At 41.8% G+C, this 14,639-nt stretch overlaps 1 protein-coding gene across 16 annotated transcripts in view; it reads right to left on the bottom strand.

The window, feature by feature from the left end:
* Nucleotides 1-14,639, bottom strand: part of dmd (dystrophin) — a 1,983,813-nt gene that overhangs the window by 1,036,911 nt on the left and 932,263 nt on the right. For all 16 annotated transcript variants that reach the window (XM_072585000.1, XM_072584994.1, XM_072584999.1 and 13 more), the window contains one exon: nucleotides 10,596-10,745. In XM_072585000.1, the coding sequence (XP_072441101.1) occupies nucleotides 10,596-10,745 (150 nt within the window). The remainder of the gene's footprint in view (nucleotides 1-10,595; nucleotides 10,746-14,639) is intronic.

Raw genomic sequence — 14,639 nt, 5'->3', positions numbered from 1 at the left:
TTCTACTCGATATTCCTTCCTCAGGTGAATGTTAGTCTGGGATTTGGGGTGAAATAGCAAGAGGAGGCATTTCTACTTGGCCAGGGCAGTAAGGTGTAAGCAGTGGTAAATTATGTTTTTGAATCTTCTTTTCATATGTTGTTGTGAGCTGTCAATTCACAAATGCCAGTTTTCCATGTCTGTCAAAGTTGAAAATTACCTGGAGTATGGTAACAGGCTAGAAAGAGTGCTCCATGTACATGGAACACCACTTGCCTTCAGAGTTTGTGAATGATAAAATATAGAAAAGTGTACCATCCCAGAGAATCAACACCTCAACTCAAAATGTATAAATGTTCAAAAACAAATTATTTGTTACTTAACAAGCAAATGAGAAAACATTCAATTGTAACAAAGTGGGCATAAATTCAAAGAAAATTGAACTTCACTATCTTAGAAATGATCAACAAAAACAAAATACAAGAGCTTGAACTGCAATAAATGCAAATTTTGTGAAGGCATTTAAAGGGTTACAAAAATTTACATTCTAGTCCTAAAATGAGAGGACAAGGCCAGTCAGTGATCATTTTTATACAGGGTGCTGAAAATGAGCAGTCAGATCATTCCACAGAATCAGTACCCTCCTGTTGGACAAATTCTTCCACATGCATCATTAATCCAAGTGACCATGGGGATAAAGTCAAACATTATAAAGCAATTGATATGGAGAATAAAACAAAATGGTGAAAGAGGTATTGCCTCACTGTTTATTTACAAACTTCAAATTAAAATTACCCACTGAAATCAAACAGATGATTTGTAATTTATTTAAAATTAGTGGTATTAGTTAACAAAATTAAAACATTTGTACATCTGGGACAAATTTGAAAACTTTCCTTTTATCTATGAAACCTATATTTTGATTTAACATGGCAACTGCGATGAAGGCCTTTTGTCTACATTAGGGGCTGTTGAAGACTAAAGGATTGAAAACTGTAAGGCTCAATATCATTCTCACATAAAATTGTCCTGAACATTCTCAACAGGCATCAGTAAAACATAAATCAAAGCCAAGAATCCAACCAAAAGCTACCAGTGAATTAGATATTGCTTTACCATTGCGAGGATAGCTCAGGAATTAAGAATAGCCCAAGAACAATGGAAGAAAAGGCTGTTCAATGGGGTTTTACTGTAAATAACTGGGTGACCACTAACTGTGGCAGTTTGTGACATGTTCACTGGACTCCCATTCCACTGGTTCAACTTTGCACTCTGCCATCATAATTATGACTCAAACTTTATCTCATTCATGCTAACTCCTGATTAGGTTATTTACTTCAACAAGTGCTTCACTAGAATGGATTGGTACACATCACATGGGGTGGTTTTGGTGTGGGGAGGAGAGAGGGGCAGAGCAGGTTAGAAAAGATAGAGTATGATCTCCATCATGATTAGGGCAAAGAACCAGGTTTTGCATCAATCCAGGCCGAATGGGAATCAAGTTTTGTGCCATTGACGTCTAACTGATCCACAGCAGTCATTGAGCCAACTGAACTGTTTATAGACTCCCCATGCAGTTGGAGCTTCTGTCACAATATGCAGGCAGTCTGGACTTTAGACAGTGATGTTAGCATTTCCAAATTGCTTTCCATCACATGGATGAAATTGTGCAGCATTATGAATGTATCTTCCATGGCTATCACGCCCTGGAGTTGAATCCGGAGCTATAGACTAGCATAGCATTTGTGTCTTGTGCAGGCTTTTTAAATTTGCAGCAAAGGGAATATGGTCAAAGGTGAGCAAGATGGGCCCAAGTTCTTTCCTTACCCAAAACTGTTAGAATGGACAGGATTTTGTTTTGCCGAGTCATGTTAACGGATATCAGGAGCATTTTTTGGTTCTCTGGCGAAAATAACTGCAACCTTAGTGTTCACTTGGGTGCTCCCTTATTTGTTGAGGGCTTGGATTTTGATGGCCAATTAGCAGCTGCAGGGATGGTGGATGGTGCAAGGGTCTGATTTAAGTGGACCATGATAGCCTTTACCTGGGGCTGACATTTCACTGCTTCACCATCTGTGGCACGGCAGCTCAGGGGAAGCATGGTAGCTCAGGATTCGCACTGCTACCTCACAGCCCCAGAGACCAGGTTCAATTCCAGCCTCAGGCAATTGCCTATGTGGAGTTGGTGCAGTCTTGCTGTGTCTGTGTGGGCTTCCTAGCGCAGTCCAAAGGTGTGCAGGTTAGGTTGATTGGCCATGCTAAATTGCCCCACAGTTTCCAGGGGTGTGCAGGCTATGTGGATTAGCCATGGAAAATGGGGTGGGCTGCTCTTCATAGGATCAGCGCAGATTTGATGGGCCGAGTGGCCTGCTTTCACACTATAGGGTTTTTCCTCTATGTTTCAGGTGAGGCAGAGGCGTGGAACCCAAGTCAGAGCAGCTGCTTCATTCAGGGATGCAAAGCAAACCTCCAGGTCTCCCTCAAGACCATGGGCCTCCAAATGGAGGTCAGAGAGGCTGAAAGAGCGGGGGGTAAATTTGCCTTGCAGAATGGATTGCAGACACAACCCTACTCAGTTGGGCTCAGATGCAACACCTCAGGTTTTCTCAGAAACGTGGCAGCACCAGATGAGTCAGAGTTGCCTGAGACAGTGTGATGTTGAGGGAAGAATGCACCCAGGGCCTTGAGAGCATCAGCTTCTCCACTGAGGGAGTGGTCAATAGAGTACCTAAAGTAGTAGCAACTGGAATGCATGTGGGATTTACATACTTCTATAGCCGAGATCAGGAAGGGATGTTGATGGCACAGGGATTTCTGGGGAAAATGGCAGTTGCACCACACCTGAATTCCACCCTCCAGCCATCCAGAACATTACACAAGGGTTGAGGTAATCACCGCAGAAGATAAGAATGCTAGTATTATCAATCACTGTGGCTTAATTCTGCTCCTAATTCTTACGTTCCCATGTTCTAACTGAGAGAGAATCGAAGCAGTAAGAAGCAAGAATGCCGATTGGCCCTGCAATGAAACAGGTAGCAGCAGCCTCAGAAAGGGAGAGCACCTGCATCTCAGCTGCAGGCAGAGCCAGAGAGCAGGCTGCACCGACCTCTTACGGAGGGCATGAGAGTAGCACTGCATCGAATGGAGAGCAACCCATCAGGGCAGAGCACTGACTGGGTCACTGCAGCGACACTGACGTGATCTGTACTCTGTTGGTCTTTCTGAGCATCATGTAACCACAGCCAGGAGAAGACAGCCACCTGAACCTCCTGTTATGACTGTGATGGTGGAACCTCAAGACATTTCCCTTGTTTCGCAGAATGAAAGCAGAAACATTGGGGGTGGGAATTAAACATTTTGGTACTGTGAAAGGGGGAGGATAAATGAATCACGAGGGAGGGAGCTCCAGTTCAGCTGAACTCGGAGAGCTTCAGAGGAAACAGCATAGATGCCTGTAATTGTCTGCCTGGCAAGTCACACTCACCTGGGAGAAGGTTAGCTCCTTCTTCACCAGTAGATCCAATGCTGGGAAGAATTTTCCTCTCCTCTGCACTCCTGACGTTCAGAGTTTTGTTCTTCCTGTGAAGGGGCTTGCTTTTCATAACCATTTGACCCACAATCAGAGTGTTATGTTCCCATTGGCAGCTGCTGCCGTCTTTGCGCTCATATGAGTTCTCCAGTGTGTTCTAAAGCCTCGAAGTGAGAAACCTTCCAAACAAACTTACTGCCTGCTCTGCCCGCAACCTTCACTGGGTTAACTGCACGCGTGGCCTGATGGTCAAGTTTCACTCTACACGTTGAACGCTTTCCTGAAGCCCAAACGATATTGAGTAACCTTAACAGGTTCCTTCAAGGGTCCTTGCATCTATTCACGCGGTCTGTTCAAAGTGATCTCCGTGTCCCTGTCAAATTTCAGAGCAGGGCTCTCGGCAAGGTTTGAATGAGCTCTTAATTACCAAGGTTAATGAATCTTGCAGGATGTCAGGGATCCCCACTTGCCCCTTGATTAAACCTGCTCGCGGGGGGATCCAAGATGGCGGCGACCCAGCAAGTCTGAGTCTACAGTGCTCCTCCCAAGACTTGGGTAAAGTGGGCCACCCATCCCCACCACACTCACCAAATCATTTAAAATAGCTGTTTAATTTAATTAGTTGCTTAGTATTAAATTTAAACAATCTAATCTTTAGTAAAAATGACGAAAGGGAAGGGAGCCCGCAGCTCTCAGCAGGCAGGAACCCCTTCCCCACCCTCTCCAGCTGCAGCAGAGGCGTCCACAGCCGCCCTGGGGGACTTACCTACAGTGACAAGCCTTGTGGAAATCATCTCCAAACTGGATGCAAAGATTGACGCTTTCATTGAAGAATCCCGAAGTCGATGGGACTTACTCTTGGCCGCGCTGCAAAAGCACGACCGAGACATTAAAGAAATCGAGCGCCGAGTCGGAGGGGCGGAGCTAAAGGCCGCGACCTCCAAAACTACAGCACAATCGGCCGTGGATCGGGTCCGGACTCTCGAACAGTGTCATATTGATGACCTCGATAATCGAGGTCGTCGAAAAAATATTCGTTTGCTGGGCCTTCCCGAACGGGAAGAGGAAGGCCAGCTTACGGTGTTTCTCGAGCAGTGGCTGCCACAGCTTTTAAATCTGGAAGCTGGATCAGGCCAGGTAAGGGTGGAATAGGCCTACCAGATCGCAATACGTGGGCCTAACTCGAACCAGCGTCCTCACCCGGTCCTGTTCCGGCTGCAGAGCTATAGGGAGAGGCAGATACTCCTAGAAGCCTCTAGAAATCATGGAAAACATTCCCAAGCCATGAGCTATAAAGGATCCAAGATCATGCTATTCCAGGACTTTTCCCCAGCTATAGTCCGAAAGAGGAAGGCATTTGATGAGGCAAAGTAGTGTTTAAGGGACTTAAATATTCAGTAATCCTTACGCTACCCAGCGACGCTACGCTTGAACCATGAAGGATCCGTGTATAACTTTGGATCGCCAGAAAAGGCTAAGGAATTTTTGGACTCTCTTAGATAAATTGTAAGGGACAATGGATGTTGGTTTGCCTTTCCCCCACTCCGGTTTATATCCCCCCCACCCCCGTTTTTTTTTCCTTACCTTACTGTTTAATATTATCTTGGGGGGATGGGGAGAGGGATTTATTTATTTGTTCTCTATTTAACGATTTTCTCCCCCCCTTGGGGTTGTTTTATTTTATTATTCTATGTATGTATGTGTGTATGTATATATATATAATATATATATATATATATAAAAAAATATATGTATGTATATATAAGCCGGGGGGTTTAGTTAATGTTGGTGGGGAGGTGGTTACCTTATTCTATTTTACCTCTGTCTCTAGTAGCGGGGTTGTTTTCCCTTGCTATTTTGTATTATTATATTTAATTATTATTTGTTGAGGTTGTAATTTTATAGTTATATATGTTTATACATGGTATTAACATTACCAAATATATCCAGGTGTGGGTAGGTAGGGTGCTCACTGTTAACTCTAGCTTTGTATTATAGCTGAATTCTCCTCAACCTATTGAGGAGCACCTGGGTCAAGGGTGGGGCATTGGTTGGGAGAGGATACGATGGACCTTTGGAAAGGAAGTGACACCCCCTGGGAACAAGGGGGAAAATCTCCATTTAAATACTTTTTTTAATTATTTAGAAATAGTTGTTTATTATACTGTTGTGAGTGTATTAGAGAGCCTTTATTTTTGTGAATTTTATATGCTCTATGCTCGGGATGTTTTGGATAGGGTTTCCCCTCCCGAGGGGTCTTGGATTTGCCCGGATGATTATGGTTGGTCAGTCGGTAAAGTAGTGCACCTGGAATGTCAAGGGGAGTAATTCACCAGTCAAAAGGAAGAAAATATTATCAAATCTTAAGAAAGAAAGAGTTGATACAGCTCTCCTACAGGAGACACATCTGTTGGATAAAGAACACTTGAACTTACGACAGGGTGGATTTGATCAGGCCTTTTTTTTCTTTTAGCTCAAAAAGCAGGGGAGTTGTTATTCTTATTCGGAAGAATTTCCCTTTCAAAATCCTAAATCAGATAAAAGATGAATCTGGATGATATATTCTGATTAAAGCCCTTATAAATGGAGAGGATTATGGGATCTTAAATTTGTACTGCCCCCCAGCACACCCCTTTAAATTTATAACGGAAGCCTTCTCAAAATTGATTGCTCTTGGTGCCCCTCATACAATTATAGGGGGAAGACTTTAATTGTATTATGGATACGGAAATAGATAGGATTCCCAAGAGTACTGCAGGAGTATCTCCCAGATCGAGACAATTGGTGGATCTGAACAAAGAATTAGGATTAGTAGATGTATGGAGATGTCTTCATCCACAGGGCAGAGATTTTTCTTTTTACTCCAATCCACATAAATGCCATACCAGAATTGATATGTTTTTTGACCTCTCGATTTTTTAAAATTCCATATCATCCTGTAAAATAGATAGAATAACAATTTCCGACCATGCTGCTGTAAATATGGAAACTAAGGCGAGGAACAATGGGACATCCCCTCGGCATTGGCGTATGGACCCCTTCCTAATGAAAGATAGTAAATTTGTAAAGTACTTCTCTCAAGAATTTAAGACTTTTTTAGAAATTAATTCAGGTACGGCTAGCAACCCATCAATGATGTGGGAGACCATCAAAGCTTACGCGCGAGGTTTGATCATCTCCGAGTCAGTGACCCAGAAAAAATTAAAGGGAGAACAACAGCGTCTGCTCGAAGCTCGCTTAAAAGCGGCTGAAACAGCATACACTGATAGACCTATTATTAAATTGCAAAGGATTACGGCCCTTAAGACAGCTCTAAACACTACGCTTACTCAAACGGCGAAGAGGGAAATATAATTTGCAAAACAAAGGTTATATGAAGATGACGACAAACCGGGTAGATACTTAGCATTTCTTGCAAAGAAAGAAAAGGCCCCTCAGACTATTACGTCTATCAAGGAAAGTATGGGTATTTTGACTCAAGATCATAAAAAGATTAATGCAATCTTTAGAAAATTTTATTCTGATTTATATAAATCACAGGATTGTGAAGACAGGACTAGGAGGATGCAATCATTTTTTAAAAATTTGACCTTTCCGGGCCTAACTCCGGAACAGGTATCGGTCTTAAATGTTCCCCTAACAGTCCAAGAAATACTTGACGAAATCAGGCAACTTCAGAGCAGTAAGGCACCCGGCCCAGATGGTTTTCAAGCTGAATTCTATAAAGAATTTACAGAAATATTGGCTGGTCCACTTATGGACATGTATAACTATGCATATAGTCAGGGCTGTCTCCCGCCTTCGCTGAAAGAGGCAAATATCTCTCTTATCCTTAAAAAAGGAAAGGATCCAGAAGATCGTACGTCATACAGACCAATATCCTTGCTAAATGTAGATTTTAAAATCCTTTCTAAAATGTTAGCACTGAGACTAGAAAGGGGACTGCCACATATCATAAAGGAGGATCAGACGGGGTTTATTAAGGGCCATAGATCATCCAATAATATTAGAAAGGTTTTGAATATGATTCAGGGAAAGATACCAGGAGTAGTAGTTTCATTAGACCCAGAAAAGGCATTTGATAGGGTTGAATGGTCATATTTGTTTTACAATTGAAAAGGTTTGGCGTTGGAAAGGTGTTTACCAAATGGGTCTCAACATTGTATAGTGATCCCAAAGCAGTTGTGGTTACCAATGGATTAGGCTCGGATAGCTTCAGTGTGGGTAGGGGCTGCCGTCAGGGATGTCCTCTTTCGCCATTGTTATTTACGCTAATAATTGAGCCACTCACAGAAGCTATACGAGCTGACCCTAATATAACGGCCCCAAGGATTGGTACAGGTAAACATAAAATTACCCTTTATGCAGATGATGTTCTTTTATTTCTCAGTAATCCTCTGATGTCTGTACCTCGCTTAATCCAAGTTATTAATACATTTAGCGCATTCTCAGGCTATAAAATTAATTTCTCAAAATCGGAGGCTATGCCAATGGGTGGCCTTGCTATGATACCCCACTTAGTGGACGGATCCCATTTTCCCTTTCGTTGGTCCCTGGAGGGTTTCTTATATTTAGGCATTTTTATTACCCCAGTATTTGGTCAGTTATACAAGGCTAACTTTGTGCATTTACTGGAAAGGATAAGGCAGGACCTCCAGCGATGGGGGGACCTTCCAATTTCCTGGCTGGGTAGAATAGCACTAATTAAAATGAATGTCCTGCCCCATCTCCTATACCCTATGAGAATGCTTCCGGTGATGCTGCCAAGGCTGGCATTACGTAAATTATATGGCTGGTTGGGTTCCTTTATCTGGGATCATAGATGGCCCCTCATTAAGCTGAAGAAGCTACAGCTTCCACAGGCAAGGGGAGGATTGGGCTTCCCAGATTTTAGGAAATATCAGTTAAGTTCCTTATTAAGTTACATAGCTGATTGGGTCTTGTTTGATCCACAATCAATCTGGCTGGACATCGAGGCTTCTCAAGTAAAATGCCCACTTATTAACCTTTTATTTTCAGACAAGAGGAAAATCATTATGGATCACTGTAAAAACCCTATAATACTAAATACAATTAAACCTTGTAATATAATGCGGGCGGCACGGTGACACAGTGGTTAGCACTGCTGCCTCACAGCGCCAGAGACCCGGGTTCAATTCCCGCCTCAGGCGACTGACTGTGTAGAGTTTGCACGTTCTCCCCGTGTCTGCGTGGGTTTCCTCCGGGTGCTCCGGTTTCCTCCCACAGTCCAAAGATGTGCAGGCCAGGTGAATTGGCCATGCTAAATTGCCCGTAGTGTTAGGTAAGGGGTAGATGTAGGGGTATGGGTGGGTTATGCTTCGGCGGGTCGGTGTGGACTTGTTGGGCCGAAGGGCCTGTTTCCACACTGTAAGTAATCTAATCTAATCTAATCTAAAATGAGGGCAACTCACATAAAACATCCCCCGATGCGCCGATAGTGGGAGCATGGGGATTCCAACCGGGGTTTACAGATGCCACTTTTAAACTCTGGAGATCCAGGGGTATCTCATGTCTAGGGGACCTATTTAAAGATGGGGTCCTGATGTCTTTTGAACAGCTGCGTCAGAAATTCAGATTACCTAATGGAGACCTCTTTCGATACTTCCAATTCGAGACTATATACAGAAAAAGACTACGTTCTTAGATATTCTTTATAAATCAGATAGAGAAAGTAGAGTACTACGACCAGTGGGGGTATCCTCCATCAGTACTATTTATCATTTACTACATGATGAAGTATCGGGAGATATGGACTATCTGCTTAAAACATGGGATCAGGAATTGGGACTAGAAATTGGGACTAAAACGTGGAATGACATTTGGGAAAACGCCAGAAGAATCACCATCTGTAACAGAACTCAGGCTATCCAGCTGAAGATACTTCATAGGGCTCATATAGCACCGGATCGATTGGCAAAATTTAAGGCAGGGGCATCTCCTATGTGTCCCAAATGTAAAATAGAGGTGAGCACTCTTGTACATTGTCTATGGACCCGTCATAAGATCTGTAGATACTGGACTAAAGTAGCAAGTGCCCTGACAGAAATTTTAGGAACGGAAATTAAAGTGGACCCTGTATCTCTCCTTTTGGGCTTTTCAAACTTTCCCTCCCTGGACATGTACGAGAAGAGACTATTTTCTATTCCCTCTTTCTGTGCAAGGAAAAATATTTTGGTAAACTGGGTGGCTGAGGGCCCCCCTGGACTTTCAAATTGGCACAGATTGATTATGGAATGTATTTCCCTTGACTTCCTTACAAATATGGTGCACCGAAAGACCGAATTATTTTATAAAATATGGCAGCCCTTCTTGAATTATATGAATACAGATATTTCGGCTATCCTAACAAGGGCTTTTATTTTATTGAGATTACGAACCTGGCTGGCCCGGGGCCCCTTGGGAGAGGAATCCCGCACGAATACGGGTTTTGTTACATTTGATGTTAACACATTCCGAGCATGTATCTCACTACCCAATTTCTATGTTATCCGCTGTTTTTTTTTTCTCTTTCTCTTATTTGAATAATGTAAGAGATTTAAATATACACTCTGATTAGTTGTAGGTTAGATTAGTAGTTAGTTGAGTTTTGTTTATTTTTCTCGGTATTTTTCTTTTGTTAAATTTTGGTTATTATAGATTTAAGATTTAATTGTATATCAATGTTTGTACTTGAGAGTTTTGTTTATTTTTGTAAACTTGTAAAAGTGTTAAATTTCTAATAACAATATCGATAAAAAAAAACCTGCTCGTGTTCTAAAAGTGGTTAGCACACTACCCCACACTGGCATTTTAGTCTCTTGCCTCCTTCAGTTCTTGGCCCTTATCGGGCCCAATATTCAACATTCTTTAGTTGCAAATAGTTTGTGATCCATACTGTACAGACACCCAAGGTAGTGCACAAACTTAGCATATCAGAAAAGATTTTGGGAAAAATAAGACAGATCTCTCAGTAAGGTTTAGTTTGATTGACATACGGTCAGTATCATGTATTCCTGTATCATGGATATTAGTATTACCACTAAAGGATTATCAAGTGTTTGAACAAATAGCAATGCAGCCATCTTACCTGTTGCAAGAGTTCCTCCCAGCGAGTATTGAATGTTTCCAGCTTCTCATTGATCAGTTCATCCAGGATCTCACCGTCAGTCAGTGTCTGTGCCAACTCACGGATTTGATTTTGATTATCTTCTGGGTGACGCATTACATTTTCCAGGGTCTGAAACAGATCCACAATATGAGAAGTACATGGCTTTGAAGTACAGCTTTAAACAGGTAGGTTGTGTTTTTACATAAATACTTGAATTAAAATGTGATCCAAGGCTATGATACATCAATGATGGCATCATTACATTTTATCAACATCTGAATGTTTAATAAGATTGGAGCTAAGACTGTAAATATTTTTATCGGTAAAGTATTTCAAATGGACGACGGACTTAGTGAATTGGTACTGTGTCACATCATGCATGCTCAAGTGATGCCAGGTCTTACAGAATAAAACTAAAGGAAATTAGAATGATATGCATGTGTGTATATAGACTGACCTATCCACAAGAAAATACAGACTGAAACATGTATTCTCACCACTTAAAAAAAAGCAGACAGCCCCAGGTTACAGGTTACCCTTCAATGCTTGTGCCTCAAGACGTTAAACACGCAAGAATGATTTCTATGAATATGTCAGTTCCATCTCTTAGTGTATGAAAAATACCTACTCTGATCCCTGGCAACTGCCTCTGAGTCAGTGTTCTATTTGCAGCATTGCTATCCTTTGTTGGCAATTAATGATAGATTTTCAGTTCATTTTAGATACATAAATCATTTGGTTATCATAGAAGGTTTAACCATTAATTGTTCACCACCTTGGGCCACAAGTAATTAATATGGCAGCACTTCTTTTTTTCCATTGAGTACACTGTTACTTGCACAACTATTTTAAAATTTAGAATATTACCACAGATAATCAACATTACTGTGCTACCCAACGAATATGTCAAAGCATTGTTTCTGACATGAAAATGGCAATTATCGGCTGGGAACATTCGAAGAGCAATGCAGACAGAAACTCCTGCTAACTGTCACGAGGGCACAGGCTTCATCATAACATTGTGCACAAATGATCTAGTAGATTAGATTACTTACAGTGTGGAAACAGGCCCTTTGGCCCAATAAGTCCGCACTGACCCGCCGAAGCATGACCCACCCAGACCCATTCCCCTACATTTATCCCTTCACCTAACACTACAGGCAATTTAGCATGGCCAATTCACCTAACCTGCACATTTTTGGACTGTGGGAGGAAACCGAAGCACCTGGAGGAAACCCACGCAGACACGGGGAGAATGTGCAAACTCCACACAGTCAGTCGCCTGAGGTGGAATTGAACCCGGGTCTCTGGCGCTGAGAGGCAACAGTGCTAACCACTGTGCCACCATAGTAAAGGAATAGTTAAGTTCCTTTCCCACGAGCATCAGTACCCACACCACCCTCAGCCTTTTCTCCAACTCTCCCCATCGCTCACATCCATCCATCGCCCCTCACTCTGGTACCGCACTGAAAGAGGTGGAGTTGTATTACCATCTTACTTGGAAGTCTAAAATTGTAACAGGTTCAAATGATAAAGGACAGTTTAAGATCTTTAAAATAACACCTTCCCTGAATGCAACACTTCCCAGAACATCTCCATGGTCAACACATTGCTGTCACTGCTCCAAGTTCCAACTCTTTGCAAAGTTAATTAAGGTGACCAGCAATTAGTGTCTAAACCTTGCACAATGGCTAATAATTAATGCATTTACAATGAACTGAAAGTGTATCATTTATTTTGAACAAAGGTTTAATGCTTCAAATGGAAGACTGGTTTAGAAACCGTTGTCAAAGGCTAAACTAAGAATTGGAAACAGTACATTTCAAAATTTACTTTCAGAGTTAGTGACCGATCGTATGTAGTGGAATTTAGGTGGGATTGGAGATTGAGCTGAAAGTATTGTGAGAGAAAAAGTGGAAGCCAGGAGAAAACAGTAAAATGAGCACTCTGTCCCACCAATGTCCCACCCAACCCTTCCCATGGCCGCCTTCGGTCCCAAGTGTAATAGAGCCTGTGGCAGCCACATTGGTCTATACCGCCACCTGTGGACTCACCCCAAGAGTGGAAGAGAATCATCTTTGTTTGTGAGGGACCGCTGGTGAAGGAATGAATGAATGAATGAACGAACACTGGAATTCTAATACTAGTGCAGAGACATGGTACATTGTAAAATGGCAGCGATACAAATATTTGCAGCAGAGGATAGTAGAAATATTGCATTTGAAATACAGCTGTCCTGACTGGGCTTGAAGCACTTCGAGTGGAACTTACTAAGTGAGAAGTTTTGAAAGAAAAATGTTTTTTGTAAAAATTCCCAAAGTAAATCTAATAGCTGAGGGGAGGATGTTGAACTAAAAATTGTGCCCAATTTGCAAAAGTAACAGAAGATCAAGTGAGTGTGTTTGTGAACTTGGAGATGGATTGTTGGACTTTGCATATAAATGTGGATGAAGATTTGTCATTTACATTATTTATAATGTCCCAAAATTTGAAGTCTGCTCGTGTTGTCATGACAGTGGCAAAATATGGACCAATTTTCAGTTTCCATACATCTGACTTTAACATCCAAGACCCTTATGAACTTCAAAAGACAAAACTGTGAAATAAGATGGCCTAAATGTCACTAAACCAGGTTAAAGCTCATGGATCCAATGTGAGATAGACAATGATAGTCAGAGTCAATATTAACATTTTATCGAAAGGCAGTGAAACTCAGTCAGGAACTGAGAAACCTAAGACTCCTATTTTTGATTTAAACATTTCTGGAAGTTTCAGCTAGTGGGATGAAAGCCACCTGCAGATTATCCGAAATGGGAAAACAATGATACCAGACTTGATAATATAAAAGTGAACTACATTTCAGTATTACCATCACTGATGCCTCCACTATCAATATCCTGGAGGCTACCATTGCCCAAAAACTCAACTGGACTTACCACATGAATATTATGGGCTACAACAGTAGGTCAGAGAAATATTATGGCAAGTAACTCACACCCTGACTCCCCAAAGCCTGTCCATCATCTGCAAGGCACAACTCAGGAGTGTGGTGGAATACTCCCCACTTGACTGAAGGAGTGCAGCTCAACAACACTCAAAAGAAGTTTGACAGTGCCAGGACAAAGCAGTCCACTTGACTGACACCACATTCGCAAGCACCCACTCCCCTCACCACCAACAAGCAGTAGCAGCAGTGTATGTTATCTACAGGATGCACTACAGAAATTCACTAATGATTCTTAGACAGCAGATAGTTAGGAACATCAGCACCTGCAAGCTCACCATCCTGACTTGGAAAGATATCATAATTGCTTCTTTGTTGCTAGGGCAAAATCCTTGAATTTCCTCCTTTAGGGCATTGTGGATCTACCTACACAATGCAGATTATAAACAGTTGAAGAAGACAGCTCACCACTACCTTCTCAAGGGCATCTAGAGACAAGACAATAAATGCTGGACAACCAGTGATCCCCATGTCCCACCAGTGAATTTTAAAAAATCCGCTTTTCAGACAGAATTGAAAGAACATTGGTAATAGCAAGGACTGAAAGATTCTTTCCCTCGTTCCATGATTCCTTTTCTAACATCTTGAAAGCCAGCAATGGTGATGGAACAAATCAAAGAAACATTCATTCATAGAGAACACAAGGATTCTGCAAACTTCAATGCTATTGATTATATAAGGCATCAGTTAAATAGTCATAATCTCAGGTTCAACAATTGTAAACACTAGCTTTTATTGTTCTGGATTTTTAATTGTGAACTGAAATGGGAAAAAGACTGTTTTAAAACCAAAGATTGTGGAAAGAATTGCTACATGATTTTTTAAAGCAAGCAGCCTGCACTTATTATAAAGGGTGTTTATGCTGCTGTTTATCAACCAGTGGGGAAAGTTTAGTTACAGATGAACAAGTTCTAGGGGTGTAGAGAACGGACAATTCAGACAGCAACAAGCAGCTGATTGACTACTGGACACCAGCCTACTCATCATTGATAAAGGCCTTCTGTCTGCCTACATTTACA

Source organism: Chiloscyllium punctatum, chromosome 15 (genome assembly GCF_047496795.1).
Source record: "Chiloscyllium punctatum isolate Juve2018m chromosome 15, sChiPun1.3, whole genome shotgun sequence".
NCBI classification, from domain to species: Eukaryota; Metazoa; Chordata; class Chondrichthyes; order Orectolobiformes; family Hemiscylliidae; genus Chiloscyllium; species Chiloscyllium punctatum.
The sequence above is the reverse complement of the archived record's forward strand: the minus strand, read 5'-3'. Positions and strand labels throughout refer to the sequence as shown.